The 17,837-nt window shown below is 37.0% G+C and overlaps 1 protein-coding gene across 20 annotated transcripts in view; it reads right to left on the bottom strand.

Annotated features, from left to right (window-relative positions):
* PTPN13 (protein tyrosine phosphatase non-receptor type 13) overlaps window positions 1-17,837 on the bottom strand; it is a 225,410-nt gene that overhangs the window by 85,005 nt on the left and 122,568 nt on the right. For all 20 annotated transcript variants that reach the window (XM_055111581.2, XM_034958880.3, XM_055111582.2 and 17 more), the window contains 3 exons: window positions 14,132-14,227; window positions 13,640-13,733; window positions 8,318-8,540 (listed from right to left, as the gene is read on the bottom strand). In XM_055111581.2, coding sequence (XP_054967556.2) covers window positions 8,318-8,540; window positions 13,640-13,733; window positions 14,132-14,227 — 413 coding nt within the window. The remainder of the gene's footprint in view (window positions 1-8,317; window positions 8,541-13,639; window positions 13,734-14,131; window positions 14,228-17,837) is intronic.

Below are 17,837 nucleotides of genomic sequence, written 5' to 3'. Positions count from 1 at the left end.
CAGGAAGCCCAAGGGATAGAGGGATTTCCCTTTCCTAGCCAAGGGAAGCTGAGACAAACTGTAACTGGAAAAATGGAACACTCCCGCCCAAATACTGCACTTTTCTCACAGTCTTAGCAAGTGGCAGACCAGGAGATTTTCTCCCGTTCCTGGCTCAGCAGGTCCTACACCCACGGAGCCTTGCTCACTGCTAGCGCAGCAATCTGAGATCAACTTGCGAGGCTGCAGCCTGGTCGGGGGAGGGATGTCCACCATTGCTGAGGCTTGAGTAGGTAAACAAAACGGCTGGGAACCTCGAACTGGGTGGAGCCCACCGCAGCTCAGCAAGGCCTGCTTCCTCTACAGACTCCACCTCTGTGGCCAGGGCATAGCTGAACAAAAGGAAGCAGAAACTTCTGCAGACTTAAATGTCCCTGTCTGACAGCTCTGAAGAGAGCAGTGGTTCTCCCAGCATGGCGTTTGAGCTCTGAGAATGGGTCCATGACCCCTGTAGCCTAACTGGGAGACACCTCCCAGTAGAGGCTGACAGACACCTCATACGGTTGGGTGCCCCTCTGGGATAAAACTTCCAGAGGAAAGATCAGCCAGCAATATTTGCTGTTCTGCAGCATCCACTGGTGATACCCAGGCAAACAGGGTCTGGAGTGGACCTCCAGCAAACTCCAACAGACCTGCAGCTGAGGGATCTGACTATTAGAAGAAAAATTAACAAACAGAAAGGAATACCATCAACATCAACAAAAATGACATCTACACCAAACCCCATCTGTAGGTCACCAACATCAAAGACCAAAGGTAAATAAAACCACAGAGCAGAAAAGCTGAAAATTCTAAAAACCAGAGTGCTTCTTCTCCTCCAAAGGACTGCAGCTCCTCACCAGCAAACGAACAAAGCTGGACAGAGAATGACTTTGGCAAGTTGACAGAAGTAGGCTTCAGAAGGTCAGTAATAATAAACTTCTCCGAGCTAAAGGAGCATGTTCAAACCCATCACAAGGAAGCTAAAAACCTTGCAAAAAGGTTAGAGGAATGGCTAACTAGAATAACCAGTGTAGAGAAGACCTTAAATGACCTGATGGAGCAGAAAACCATGGCACAAGAACTTTGTGACACATGCACAAGCTTCAATAGCTGATTTGATCAAGTGGAAGAAAGGGTATCACTGATTGAAGATCAAATTAATGAAATAAAGCGAGAAGACAAGATTAGAGAAAAAATAGTAAAAAGAAATGAACAAAGCCTCCAAGAAATACGGAATATGTGAAAAGACCAAATCTATGTCTGATTGGTGTACCTGACAGTGACAGGGAAAATGGAATCAAGTTGGAAAACACTCTGCAGGATATTATCCAGGAGAACTTCTCCAACCTAGAAAGGCAGGTCAACATTCAAATTCAGGAAATAAAGAGAACACCACAAAGATACTCCTTGAGAAGAACAATCCCAAGACACATAATTGTCAGATTCACCAAGGTTGAAATGAAGGAAAAAATGGTAAGGGCAGCCAGAGAGAAAGGTTGGGTTACCCACAAAGGGAAGCCCATCAGACTAACAGCGATCTCTCAGCAGAAACCCTAAAAGCCAGAAGAGAGTGGGGGCCAATATTCAACATTCTTAAAGAAATAATTTTCAACCCATAATTTCACATCCAGCCAAACTAAGCTTCATAAGTGAAGGGGAAATAAAATCCTTTACAGACAAGCAAATGCTGACAGATTTTGTCACCATCAGGCCTGCCTTACAAAAATTCCTGAAGGAAGCACTAAACATGGATAGGAACAACCAGTACCAGCCACTGCAAAAACATGCCAAATTGTAAAGACCATCGATGCTAGGAAGAAACTGCCTCAATTAATAGGCAAAATAACCAGATAACATCATAATGACAGGATCAAATTCACACATAACAATGTTAACCTTAAATGTAAATGGGCTAAATGCCCCAATTAAAAGACACAAACTGGCAAATTGGATAAAGAGTCAAGACTCATCGGTGTGCTGTATTCAGGAGACCCATCTCACATGCAGAGAAACACATAGGCTCAAAATAAAGGGATAGAGGAAGATCTACCAAGCAAATGGAAAGCAAAAAAAAAAAAAAAAAAAAAAAAAGCAGGGGTTGCAATCCTAGTCTCTGATGAAACAAACTGTAAACCAACAAAGATCAAAAGAGACAAAGAAGGCCATTACATAATGGTAAAGGGATCAATTCAACAAGAAGAGCTAACTATCCTAAATATATATGCACCCAATACAGGAGCACCCAGATTCATAAAGGAAGTCCTTAGAGACCTACAAAGAGACTTAGACTCCCACACAATAATAATGGGAGACTTTAACACTCCATTGTCAGTATTAGACAGATAAGGAGACAGAAGGTTAAGAAGGATATCCAGGACTTAAACTCAGCTCTGCAACAAGTGGACCTAATAGACATATCCAGAACTCATCACCCCAAATCAACAGAATATACATTCTTCTCAGCACCACATCACACTTATTCTAAAATTGACCACATAATTGGAAGTAAAACACTACTCAGCAAATGTAAAAGAACAGAAATCACAACAAACGGTCTCTCAGACTAAAGTGCAATGAAATTAGAGCTCGGGATTAAGAAACTTACTCAAAACTGCACAAATGCATGGAAACTGAACAACCTTCTCCTGAATGACTACTGGGTATATAACGAAATGAAGGCAGAAATAAAGATGTTCTTTGAAACCAACGAGAACAAAGACACAACATACCAGAATCTCTGGGACACATTCAAAGCAGTGTGTAGAGGGAAATTTATAGCACTAAATGCCCACAAGAGAAAGCAGGAAAGATATAAAATCAACACCCTAACATCACAATTAAAAGAACTAGAGAAGCAAGAGCAAACAAATTCAAAAGCTAGCAGAAGGCAAGAAATAACTAAGATCAGAGCAGAACTGAAGGAGATAGAGACAGAAAAAACCCTTCAAAAAAATCAATGAATTTAGGAGCTGGTTTTTTGAAAAGATCAACAAAATTGATGTACTGCTAGCAAGACTAATAAAGAAGAAAAGAGAGAAGAATCAAATAGACACAATAAAAAATGATAAAGGGGATATCAACATCGATCCCACAGAAATACAAACTACCATCAGAGAATACTATAAACACCTCTATGCAAATAAACTAGAAAATCTAGAAGAAATGGATGAATTCCTGGACACATACACCCTCCCAAGACTAAACCATGAAGAAGTTAAATCTCTGAATAGACCAATAACAGGCTCTGAAATTGAGGCAATAATTAATAGCCTACCAACCAAAAAAAGTCCAGGACCAGAGAGATTGACAGCCGAATTCTACCAGAGGTACAAAGAGGAGCTGGTACCATTCCTTCTGAAACTATTCCAATGAATAGAAAAAGAGGGAATCCTCCCTAACTCATTTTATGAGGCCAGCATTGTCCTGATACCAAAGTGTGGCAGAGACACAACAAAAACAGAGAATTTTAGACCAATATCCCTGATGAACATCAATGTGAAAATCCTCAATAAAATACTAGCAAACCAAATCCAGCAGCACACCAAAAAGCTTATCCACCACGATCAAGTCGGCTTCATCCCTGGCATGCAAGGCTGGTTCAACATAGGCAAATCAATAAACGTAATTCAACACATAAACAGAAACAACTACAAAAACCACATGATTATCTCAATAGATGCAGAAAAGGCCTTCAACACAATTAAACAGCCCTTCATGCTAAAAACTCTCAATAAACTAGGTATTGGTGGAACTTACCTCAAAATCATAAATGCTATTTACGACAAACCCACAGCCAATATCATACTAAATGGACAAAAACTGGAAGCATTCCCTTTGAAAACCAGCACAAGACAAGGATGCCCTCTCTCACCACTCCTATTCAACATAGTGTTGGAAGTTCTGGTCAGGGCAATCAGGCAAGAGAAAGAAATAAAGGGTATTCAATTAGGAAAAGAGGAAGTCAAATTGTCCCTGTTTGCAGATGACATAATTGTATATTTAGAAAACCCCATCATCTCAGCCCCGAATCTCCTTAAGCTGATAAGCAACTTCAGCAAACTGTCAGGATACAAAATCAATGTGTAAAAATCACAAACATTTCTCTACACCAATAACAGACAAACAGCCAAATCATGAGTGAATTCCCATTCACAATTACTACAAAGAAAAGAAAATACCTAGGAATTCAACTTACAAGGGATATAAAGGACCTCTTCAAGCAGAACTACAAACCACTGTTCAACGAAATAAAAGACACAAACAAATGGAAGAAAATTCCACGCTCACGGATAGGAGGAATCAATATCATGAAAATGGCCATACTGCCCAAAGTAATTTATAGATTCAATACCATCCCCATCAGACTACCAATGACTTTCTTCCCAGAATAAGAAAAAACTACTTTAAAGTTCATATGGAACCAAAAAAGAGCCCACATAGCCAAGACAATCTTAAGCAAAAAGAGCAAAGCTGGAGGCATCATGCTACCTGACTTCAAACTATACTACAAGTCTACAGTAACCAAAACAGCATGGTACTGGTACCAAAACAGAGATATAGACCAATGGAACAGAACAGAGGCCTCAGAAATAACACCACACATCTACAACCAACTGATCTTTGACAAACCTGACAAAAACAAGAAATGTACAAAGGATTCCCTATTTAATACATGGTGCTGGGAAAACTGGCTAGCCATATGTAGAAAACTGAAACTGGATCCCTTCCTTCCACCTTATACAAAAATTAATTCAGAATGGATTAAAGACTTAAATGTTAGACCTAAAGCCATAAAAATCCTAGAAGAAAACCTAGGCAATACCATTCAGGACATGGGGATGGGTAAGGACTTCATGACTAAAACACCAAAAGCAATGGCAACGAAAGCCAAAATAGACAAACAGGATCTAATTAAACTAGAGTGTCTGTATGGCAAAAGAAACTACCATCAGAGTGAACAGGCAACCTACAGAATGGGAGAAAATTTTTGCAATCTACCCATCTGACAAAAGGCTAATATCCAGAATCTACAAAGAACTTCAACAAATTTATAAGAAACAAACAAACAACCCCATTGAAAAACAGGCAAAGGATATGAACAGACACTTCTCAAAAGAAGACATTTATGCAGCCAACAGACACATGAAAAAATGCTCATCATCACTGGCCATCAGAGAAATGCAAATCAAAACCACAATGAGATACCATCTCACGCCAGTTAGAAAAGCAATCATTAAAAAGTCAGGAAACAACAGATGCTGGAGAGGATGTGGAGAAACAGGAAAGCTTTTACACTGTTGGTGGGAGCATAAAGTAGTTCAACCTTTGTGGAAGACAGTGTGGCGATTACTCAAGAATCTAGAACTAGAAATACCATTTGACCCAGCGATCCTATTACTGGGTATATACCCAAAGGATTATAAATCATGCTACCATAAAGACACATGCACACGTATGTTTATTGCAGCACTGTTCACAATAGCGAAGACATGAAACCAACCCAAATGTCCATCAATGAAAGACTGAATAAAGAAAATGTGGCACATATACACCATGGAATACTATGCAGCCATAAAACAGGATGAGTTCATGTCCTTTGCACAGACATGGAAGAAGCTGGAAACCATCATTCTAAGCAAACTATCACAAGGACAGAAAACCAAACACCACATGTTCTCACTCATAGGTGGGAAATGAACAATGAGAACACATGGACACGGGGCGGGAAACATCACACACCAAGTTCTGTTGAGGGGTGGGGGGCTGGGGGAGGGATAGCATTAGGAGAAACACCTAATGTAAATGTTGAGTTGATGGGTGCAGCAAACCAACATAGCACATGTCTACCTACATAACAAACCTGCATGTTGTGCACATGTACCCTAGAACTTAAAGTATAATAATTAAAAAAAAAAGAATGAAAGTGGTCTGCCATGGGAAACACAGAATATAATAAAGATCAACTATGGCAACAGGGTATGAAGAAGTTAAGATGTGTCTGCACCAAAAGAAAAAAAAAATTCTAAACATTTATGCTGTGGGAAAGAATGTTAATTCAAACTGTACCTCCAAACCCCATTACCCTTTTCAGCCTCAAAAATATAACCTCCAGCTCTTTTCAGAAAAAATACTAGGTAGTCTTTTAATGACCAGTAGTTCAAATTATCTAATCACTGACACAAAATATGTCTGGCAAAGAAATGTTTGGTTTGAAATAGCTAGAAATTGACTGCCTAAAAAAGGAAACAGGTTTTTAGCGAGATGACATATCACAGTGGCATGCTATAAAGGTACGATCTATAATTTATGAATTGTGAATGAACCAAAGTCTAGCTTAGCTCTCTAAAACTATGGTTTAGGAAAAAGGGGTGTATATGTACGTGCAGTTTGTGCTGCTCACTGAGTTATTATATTGGAAGCCCACACTATATTGTATGACATCCTGCCTATTACTTAGTTTTGATGTAGATATTGGTAATAATGAATTGATGAAGCCCTATTGAGTTTCTTCCTTTTAACTGAAATATGTTCAGTTATATTTTATTGGAATCTAAAAACTTTAAAAATTGGATAGTGTTTTATAAACTACAATCCAATTCCACATTTTAAAAATTAGCACGAGGAATAAAGAGGTTTTAAAATTTACATAAAGTCATATAACAGCATCATAAGGAATAGAATACATGTCTTCCAATTTGTAGTTCAATGCAATTTTCACCAACCAACAGCTTTTTCTCCTTAGAATACTGTGAAGGAAATTTGAATTCTATTAACTTCAGAGCATACAAATGTGCTTTTAAGATAATTCTCTGAAGCAAAGAACAGAAAATGAAAACAGTATAGGGTAATACAATTTCTTAGTGCAGAACTAAAAAGAAAAAAATCATTCTAGATTTTACCAGGTTTACTATTATTTATTTTGCTTTTGAAGAATTATTTTAAACTAACGTTACAAATGAAATATTGCTTCACCTTTCAAGTTGATGATAGTAAAAAAGAATGATAATATCCAGAATACATAAGAATATGAAGAAACAGGCACGATCATAGGAAGCAAAAACTGGCACAAACTTTTGGGAGGGTAATTTGACAATACGTATCAAATGTCTTAAACGGTGTCTGCCTTTGAATTGGCTATTTTACTTGGAGAAAGTTATCTGCAATGAGTTAGCTGCAGGGATGTTAATTAAAGCAGCGGTCCCCGATCTTTTTGGCACCAGGGATAGGTTCTGTGGAAGAAAATTTTTCCACAGACAGGTAGGAGGGGATGGTTTTGGGATGAAACTGTTCCACCTCAGATCATCAGGCATTAGATTCTCATAAGGAACATGCAACGCAGTTCACAACAGGGTTCATGCTCCTATGAGAATCTAGTGCTGCTGCTGATCTGACAGGAAGTGGAGCTCAGGTGGCAATGCTAGCTCCTTGCTCACCTCCTGCTGTGACCAGGCCATGGACCAATGCTGGCCTGTGGAGCCCTGCTTTAGAGCATTACTTTCAACAGCTAATTAGAAACATTTAAAATGTCCAGTAATTGGAACTGACTAAAGAAATTACAGTACACAGTAAAGTCACATAATAAAGTATTTTATAACACTAACAATAATGTAGAAGTTGTAAAACATTTAAGATATTTTACATGAGAAAAGAACTGTTCATTTTGATTTTATGTTTATAAAAATATATTGTCATAGGTTGAAAGAAAAATATATCAACTAGAAGAACAGACACATAAAAATATCCATCCACAAGATACAAGATACAGACTTGGTCCTTCCTGTCTTTGGATACTGTAAATGTGAGGATATGATGTTTGGAGCTAATGGAGTCCTCTTTTAACCAGAAAGTGAATTATTACTAAAATTCTGAGAATCACAGAGCAGCAAGATGAAACGCACTTGATAACATTCTTGAACTTTGGAATTAACCTTGAACTTTCCATGTCTGATCTTCTCAATATATGGAATAATAAATTTCTTAATATGAAAAAATAATCCCCCACAATAATGAAGACAGCTAGTTAACTTTAAGGATTATGAATATACTTTTAAAGTATATAGTTAGGACACTCTAAATTCATCTAAGTTATTTTTTAGATAAAATAATGAAAATAGCTAAATGTTTATTTTAAAATCAACCAAAAAGATATTTAATCCCAGTGGAAATGAATATGGGATTTCAGTTTCATCTACAGGTAACTTTAGATGGATACCTGTAGCAATTTTTAAAAGTACTTTGACCAAGAGTTCCCTGTGAGAGCAGGTTTAGATGTGTAGTAACCTGAGAATCAACTTACCCTCAGTTTTCTTTGACTCATGGCTGTTTCTAGGGCAATTTCTCTTAACGGATCCCTGGTGATGTCAAGCATGGACGCTTTGATTGTGTCTCCTGGATATAGGCTCAACCGAGACTGTCTAAGGGCCATTTTAGCTTGTAGCTGCATCAGTTCTTCTTCTTGCCGTTTTAGCATGATCTCTTGATTAATTAAGTTGCCTTCAAAGGGTGTTTCATATTGTCTGCTATATAGAAAAGAGGAGACAGGTGAGGATTGGGAGGAAAACAATTGTTTTAAGGCTAATCAAGCAAACTTCATTTTAAGTAAGGTTGCAAGAGTTTAAACAAATTTTATTTTCCCATCTCAGAAGAATCTTTACATTACACAGTATGGTATGAAGAAATATATAGGCCAGGCATGGTGGCTCATGCCTGCAATCCCAGCACTTTGGGAGGTGAAGGCGGTTGGATCGCTTGAGTCCAGGAGTTCAAGACTAGCCTGGGCAACATGGTGAAACCCTGTCTCTACAAAAAAATACAACAAATTAGCTGGCCATGGTGGCACACACCTGTAGTCCTGGCTACTCAGGAGGCTGAGGTGTAGAATTGATTGAGCCTGGGGGTAAGGGGGTTGAGGCTGCAGTGAGCTGGGATGGTATTACTGCACTCCACCCTGGGTGACAGAAGAGAGGAGAGGAAAGGAGAAAAGAGGGGAAGGGGGAAGGGAGAAGGGGAGGGGGAGGGAGAGGGGGAGGGAGCGGGGGAGAGGGAGATGGGAAGGGAAGGAAATACATATATGATATTTGTCCCCAGTTCCTGATAAAGAGCTCCTAAAACCCTTGAAGTCTCTTGGGTGTTAGGAGCCTCTTGTTCTAGTAATGAAACTGATCATACTACCTATATAAAACAGAATTTGGACATTACTCCCCGCTCTCCCTATCCCCTTAAGTAGCCTTATTTTTCTTTAAGGCACCATCATTATATGGCAGTATATTATTTACTTGCTTTTTCATGGTTTATTGGCTACTTCTCATTTCCCTCAAGGGACTTTCTGTGTTGTTCACAACTCTATCTCCAGTATCTGAAAGCACCTAGTACATGGCAGGTGCTCAATGATTACCTGTAAAGTCAATAACTGAATGTAATTTTATGGCCCTCTCTCACTTAAGGGGAGGGTCAAAGATAATAATAAGACCTTGAATCTGCACATTTAAACTCAAACCTGTTATTTTCATAAAATATTACAGTCTTTTAGCTAAAATTATTTTACAGCAGAGCTACTAAAAGGTAGCAAAATAATTATCATTGTTATCTCTCCAAATATGATATCTAACCAAAACTTCTATAAAAACTGCAAAGTTTGAGACAAAAATCAAAAACAAAAACAACTCTGTTTGGAGTCAGAAACAAAGGTTACCTCAACAAGCAGAGAGGCACAGCAGTGGGAATGTACTACATATAAACTTACTTCAAAAGCTAGTACATAAAAAGGCTTAGAAATTCTCTTTGGAAACTACTTTGAATGCCCTTTTTGGTCACTGAAAGACACTTTTGATAGCTCAGTATAAAAAAATTACTCATTCTGCTGCATCTGACTCATAATTTCCTGTTAATCTCCCCCCATCCCACTATGATACAAATCAATAGCACTCTCTGGATCTGTTTTGCCATTTTATTCTAGCTAAAGGGAATAGAAACTTTTGTCATGAAGCATGCAGTATGTACAAATACAGCACTATTCATAGATTTTACAAATGTGTGACCTAAAGAAGAAAACAAGACTCCTGATTACGTACCAGCATGTTAAGGATATTATCAGAGTGTGTTCTGCAAGTGAACAGGAATTTGGACAGTATTTTAAGCTAATGTGTATTTAAGTGGGCAGAAAAAAGATGGAACTAGTTAAAAGAAATAAGAGTTTAGCAACTTAACATTAGATAATACATACATACAGCTAACAATCTACTTCCTGAAATATTTTTCTTTCACCTAAACCTATATCTAACTCAGATGCTATGAATACCCCATGGGCTTTTTCTCCCCATGAAGTATGAAAAAAAAGACAGTTTACCCCTTAAACATAGATTTGACAAATATGGCGGCCTTAATGTTTCCTTAAATAAAATCTGGAAACAATCAAAATTAGGATTCTCTCATAACCTTGACATTTTTGAGGTTCCTTATCAAGAAAATTAACATAAGGCTCCCAAAATGATTTAATTTCGCTTGAATGAATATGTTTTAAAATTTAAAAATCCAAACCAAATGGGCTGTAAATCAATTGTTAACACATATCCCAATGCTTCTTCAGGTGTTATCTCTATTTCAGTTGTTTATATTAAAAGCAAGAGTTTTCAATTGGCTAAAGTGGGCATAATAGTAACTACTCATAGGTTCCAAATTAGATGCATAGAGAAAAGTCACTTCTAAAACACATTCTCCCTCAATTCAACACTGAGCTTAGTGCAATTCAATATTGGCTTCCTATTGTTGTTCATCCCCACATGCTTTTGCTTCATTAGAAAAACAGAATAAACAGACAGCCTACAAAATGGGAGAAAATATTTGCAAACTTTGCATCTGACAAAGGTCTAATACCCAGCATCTATAGGGAACTTAAATTTACAAAAGAAAAACAAACAACTCTATTAAAAAGTGGGCAAAGCACATGAAAGACACCCTTAAAAGAAGATATACATGCAGCCTACAAGCATTGAAAAAAGCTTCATATCACTGATCATTACAGGAATGCAAATCAGAACCACAATGAGATACCATCTCACAACAGTCAGAATGGCTATTATTAAAAAGTAAAAAAATTACAGATGCTGACGAGGTTGCAGAGAAAAGGGAACACTTACACACTGTTGGGAGAGCAAATTAGTTCAATCGTTGTGGAAAACGATATGGAGATTCCTCAAAGAGCTAAAAGCAGAACTACCATTAGACCCAGCAATCCCATTACTGGGTATATACCCATAGGAATATAAATCACTCTACCATAAAGACACATACACACGAATGTTCACGGCAGCACTATTTACAATAGCAAAGAATGGAATCAACCTAAATGTTCAGAATGACAGATTGTATAAAGAAAATGTGGTACATATACACAATGGAATACTATACAGCCATAAAAAAGAATGAGATCATGTCTTTTGTGGGAACATGGATAGAGGTGGAGGCTATTATCCTTAGCAAACTAATGCAGGAACAGAAAACCAAATACCACATGTTCTCACTTGTAAGTGGTAGCTAAATGATAAGAACTTCTGAACACAAAGAAGGAAACAACTGATACTGGGGTCTACTTGAGTGGGGAGAGTGGGAGGAAGGAGAGGAACAAAAAAGATAACTGTTGTGTACTGGGCTTAATACCTGCTTGACAAAATAGTATGTATACAAACCCCTGTCACGTGTTTATATAACAAACCTTCACATGTACCCCCAAACCAAAAATAAATGTTAAAAAATAAAAAGAAAACTGTGTAACGTAAAGCATAGATCTTTGTCTCCTACCTCTTTGTTCAAAAGTATCAAAATGGGGTCATCACAAGGACACAGTAATATAAAATGCTCTTATGCAAATATAGATTGCTTTAGGTAAATGAATACTTACTGGAGTTTTCCTCAAAGAAAAAAATTATAGACTATTTTAAAAAGTACAAAAAACAAAAGAAACAACTTTAATTAAAAGTGGACCTTTAGGCCAGGCGCAGTGGCTCCCACCTGTAATCCCAGCACTTTGGGAGGCTGAGGTGGGTGGATAACTTGACGTCAGGAGTTCAAGACCAGCCTGGCCAAAATGGTGAAACCCCACCTCTACTGAATATACAAAAGTTAGCTGGGCATGGTGGCAGGTGCCTGCAATCCCAGCTACTCGGGAGGCTGAGGCAGGAGAACTGCTTGAACCTGGGAGGCAGAGGTTGCAGTGAGCTGAGATAGTGCCGCTGCATTACAGTCTGGGCAGCAAAGCGAGACTCTGTCTCAAAAAAAAAAAAAAAAAAAGTGGACCATTAACTAAAGAATAATTTTAGTGTAAAGTATTTAATTACATACACTCTAAACTGTGAATAGTCTGTTTTAATCACATGGCTAGGGCTACCTGATCTATTAATAGTTTACAGGTGTGAAACAGTGTCTGGCAGAATTAATTAGCTAAGGGGCAAGTTTCTGTTTATTTCTAAATGATTCTTTTCTATTTGGTAGCATCTGAATTAAACAAACTGAAATACAGAATTAGAAAGGATTCCCACATTTTAGAAGTAAATTCTCAAGCAACCTCTTGTTCTCTAATATATTACAAATTTGAAATTAATGCTTAGCATTAACTACATCTTTTGTTCATGTAAGGGACCTGGGCATACATGACAAAGACACACATCACTATTGACTTGACACCTTTCAGTTTAAACAACATAAATCAACACACAGCTATAATACCACCATCCTAAGCTGAGCACAAACATAATACTAACACCTTATAAGAAATTCACTAAGTATGTCAGTATAAAAATGAACTCTAAATAGCCTAAATCAGGCTTTAAAAAAAAGTACCACATAACCTCTTTTAAGCCAGGAAAGATACAGTGAATAATTAACCTTTTACATAATAGGTTACTTAGTAGTAACCTACTCACTATTCATTCAACAAATAAATACTCACTGAAAGCTTGCTGGCTGAGACTATTCCAACCTTTCAAGAAAGGTATCTTAGAAATCAAGGTTTACTATCTTCTCACAGATTTTTAATCCCATGCCTTCACCTTCCTGTTATTTTATATTCATATTGATAATTTTAAAAATCAAGCACAACTATAAATAATTAAAGCCAATCATGATTTTAAAAGATTCCAATACTTTGTCTTTCATATAATTGATGAATTTCTGAGAACTTTTATAAAAACAAAGAGAGCTAGGGGAAAGGAAAAGGAAAATGCAAAAAATAAAGGAAAAAGGATAGTAAAAAAACAAATTCTACTTGATTCACACCTGTAATCCCAGCACTTTGGGAGGCTGAGGCGGGTGGATCACTTGAGGTCAGGAGTTCGAGACCAGCCTGGCCAATATGGTGAAACCCCGTCTCTACTAAAAATTCAAAAATTAGCCAGGCACATTGGTGCATACCTGTAATCCCAGCTACTCAGGAGACTGAGGCAAAAGAATTGCGTGAACCTGGGAGAAGGAGGTTGCAGTGAGCCGAGATTGTGCCACTGCACTCCAGCTTAGGCAACAGAGCAAGACTCCGTCTCAAAAAAAAAAAAAAAAATTCCATTTAATTCAAATAAAAAACAAACACTGGTCACTGGAAATGTATCATCACTACTTTTTCATGACATACCTCGGTCTCTGTGACTGGCCTTGACTTAAGGTTTCATCTACCCCTGGGAGACCACTGCTGGATTCAAACCTCTTTGAGGCTTCACTTCTTCTCACTAATTATGAATGAAAAAGAAATAATGGCACAGGTGATAGAAACATGAGAGTAATTTCATTTAAAACTCAAACACTTAGCAGACATAGAGTTGTACAAATCTAATCCACAGAACAAAATTAATGACATAATGTTATTAAACTCTTTTGAGGTAAATCATGTTACTTTTAAAGACAATGAATTATTATCTCTGTAATGAAAAGGACTACATCGTTATTTGAAGAAACTGCTATTTAGTTTCTATAATACTACTAATGAGTAACCAGCAGCTTTTTTTAATTTTGCAATTTTATACAGTATTATTCTTTCTGGCAATTTATATTAATATTTGAACACTATTGAAAATAATAATAATCGTGGTTTCTTAAAAACAGTTTGCTTGTTTCAGATGCCTCCTACCTTGTCTGAAATCTGATTCAGAGGAAATAATAGATGGACTTTCACTGGAGGTACTAAAGACATCACCATGGTAAGTTTTGTATCTTCGAACTGGTTCTAAAAGGATTAAAACAAAAAGATTAGGAAGCAAACTCATTAGCTATTCCACATAAATCAAAATATTAATTTTAATCCTGTGGGACTAAAACATTTTATACATTGCTTTAAATTTACCAATCGCTGGAGTGTATTCAAATAATGCGTTCCAATAATGGGTTTAGTATACTGGTTATGAGCACGGACTCTGGAGCCAGACTGCCTCAGTTTGAATCAGTTCCACCACTTTCTAGTGTGTGACCTTAGGAAAGTAATTTAATCTCCCCATGACTCTTCTTTTAATTCAGCCAAAAAGGGGGTATAATAATAGTGCACATCGCATAAGGTTGTGAGAATTAAATGAATTAACATACACGAAGCTTTTAGAGCACACACTACGTAAGCATCATTATCACAGTTTTTCAATGTTTACTATGTGTAATTCTCTGTTAGATTCTATAAGGAATAGACAATCTAAAGACACAACAATCTCAAAGAATTTGAAATGTGGAAGACAAGTACCCCAATATTGACACAGAATGCTTAGTTCCACCAGAATAAGATAAGCATTTGGAAGGGGGTACTGTGTAGGTTTGTGCAGAGTGTGCACTGTACAAGAGGGCCGAGCCCAGGGGCAAGTGTGGACTAGAATCTAAATCCTACCTTCTAAGTATTTCTGAACCATCCCCTCTTCTTCAGCTGCATTGTTTCTATCACTGAGCACTATTCACGTCACTCCTGAACTACTACCTGTCTCCTAAATCCCCTTTCTGCAGTTTTGCTCCTTTACATAATTCACATTATAGAAAGTTAACTTCCCAGAAATGAAAATCTGAGCTATTATATTTCTTAAAATCCTTGAAACGAGAGTCTTCAACATACAGTTTAAAAAAACTTCTTAGCTTGGTATTCAAAGCCTTTTATAAGCTGGTCCTCAACTAGATTTATTTTATTTTTTAGAGACAGGGTCTCATTTGTTGCCTAGGCTGGAGTGCAGTGGTGCAGTCATAGCTTACTGCAGTGCTGGACTCCTGGGTTCAAGCTATCTTCTCGTCTCAGCCTCCCAAGTAGCTGGGACTAGAAGCATGTGCCACCACGCCTGGCTCCCAACTACATTTATAGCAGTGTCTCTTTATATTTTGAAGTCACAGATTCATTTGTGAGAATTGGGCAAAAAGTATATATATGTACACATACATACAATATATAAAAGACACACATACATATATATAATCAAAGTTTTGAGGAGTGGGAACACATACTCACACATATATTTTTTCCATCGCCTATATATACACATATATACACACACACGTATATACACACACACATACACAACAATTTAAATATAAATTTAAAAACTCAATTCAGGTAAAAGCCTTATCTCCATCCACTTCCCTAAACGAATTCTGTACCTGTGTTACTAAATTTGCAGATAATCAAAAGCATATTAACTTTTAGCTTCCTTTCTGAAGGATACCTTCTGTTAGAAACACCGCTCTTCCCCTTCTTCTTTACCTGAATATCTTTTTTTTCCTTAACCTTTAAAGGAAGCCTCTTTCTATCTAAAAGCTTCCATGACCACATAAAGGCTGAGTTAGACATTGCTCCTCTTACTTTCACGTTGCCTCATGCTTAATTGCAACTCTTACACTACTTTGTAGTTCTCTACTTGTTTGTTTCCTCAACTAAATTATAAGTTCTCTGAGAAAAAGAATGTTGTCTTTTTTAGATGTACTTCTAGTATCTAGTCTAGCAAGTACCTGGTACATAGCAAGCACAAAATGAATATTTTCTGAGTGAATAAATGTATATAAGTGGTATATAAAGGTCATTGGTGACCTTTAAGACAACTATTTTCATTGCATGAACAGGTCAGAGGCCAAATCAGAGAGGGTTAAAGAAGGACTAGATGGTAAGAATTTGAGAAAATGAGTATCCAGTATTCTTTCAAGAATTTTGAGGATTTGGGAAGCAAAAAGAGGTTAAAAAAATAGTTTTTTCCCCCCCACAGAAGAATGTCTGTGCTTGATTTCAGGTGGTGGATAATAAGCCCGTTGAGTGGGAGAGACTGAAGTTGCAAATGGTAGTGGGAAAAACTGATTAAAAAAAATGTTTTGAAGGAAACAGGAGATGGAAAAAAGAACACATGTGGGACGAGTAGACTGGCAAGGAGGAAAAATCGTACCTTCTTAAAAGAGGTAACTAACAGACAAGGGAAAAGGTGAAAATACAGAGGCAATCCCAAGATATTCATATCATAATGTTGCCTGGAAATAAAAAGTCAATCACCTCTTGGGAGCCTGTTTGGCTGAGGCTTGAGAAAATTAAAGAAATTCTGACATGAACAATGTTGATAAAAGTCAGCAAAAAGTACATGAAAGCTTTCATGTAGCCATGAAGATGTAGGGTAGGCTAGAATACCTAAATTTTAGTGGAACCAATTAGAATTTTCTTGTGTCTTCTTTTTTTTTTTTTGACACTGAAGAAAGGAGACCCTGGGAAGTATCTAAAACTGGGGAGTGACACGAAGTGCACGGCAGTAGAGAATCAAGGTGGGTGAGGAATTCTTTTTTGCTAGTCTGCAAACCTGAGGACAGTCTTCATTCACATGATGAATTATTCCTTATGTTAGAAGGTGTTTAATAGAGATTCTTAACAGAAAAAGAATAATAAGTGAAATAGTTAAATGGTACCATAGAAACCAGGTTTGTGGAACCAGAATAGGGATGATGAACTGGAAATTGAGAGTTCATGCCCCAAGAAAGGATAAGAGTCACGTTGAGACAAAGCTTTAAATAAATGCGAGAAGAAGTATAGATGACTGGCCACAGACTCCATGGACAGAAAGTTCTGCACTGTTTCTAGGATAATGTTTACTTGGAGAACTAGGAATAATATTGCATACTTGACTTTGTCTGGCTTTGTGTATGGTGAACAGAAATATCAATAATACTACCATTGAGTTTTAGAATTGAAAAATCAAGGTATTTACCAGTACTTTTTTTTTCCTAAATGATTGCATCCTACCACAGGAAAGTCTTATGATAAAATAAACAATTTAAAATAATCCTCTGGCTCATTATGAATGTAATTTGAATGGACTGTAGAGATGGAAAACAATAATTTTATTTAATACTAATTTAAATTGAATGAATACAGTACATTATATGCAAGTTATATTTTTACTTAAGAGGAACTGCCATTTTCAAGGAACACCAAAGTACATTTGTTTTATTGTTACAGAATCCTCATGCTAAATTTTTAAGGGACTTTTCCAAAAAAACTTAACCAAATTGCAAACCCGGAATTGCAACATACAGGACAATAAGACCAATAAGGCCATGGATAAGAACCAAATCTAAACGGGCAGTATGGTTTTAATACCTTACAGAGAAAAGTAGAAGTCACAATAAACCTGTTCAATAAAATGAGTAAAGAACTTTTAGTCACTTGGATGTTATGCCTTGTTACAATTTCACACCCCATATTAAGTAATAAATGAATTTACTGTTTCACAACTATTTTTGCAAAGTGGCTGTAAGATCATAAATAAATTTTAATCTGAATTTCCATTCTTTGGTGGTACTTTATAATTGTTCTTATATTGTTTCACATATCCATATTTCCT

This window comes from Pan paniscus, chromosome 3 (genome assembly GCF_029289425.2).
Source record: "Pan paniscus chromosome 3, NHGRI_mPanPan1-v2.0_pri, whole genome shotgun sequence".
NCBI classification, from domain to species: domain Eukaryota; kingdom Metazoa; phylum Chordata; class Mammalia; order Primates; family Hominidae; genus Pan; species Pan paniscus.
The sequence above is the reverse complement of the archived record's forward strand: the minus strand, read 5'-3'. Positions and strand labels throughout refer to the sequence as shown.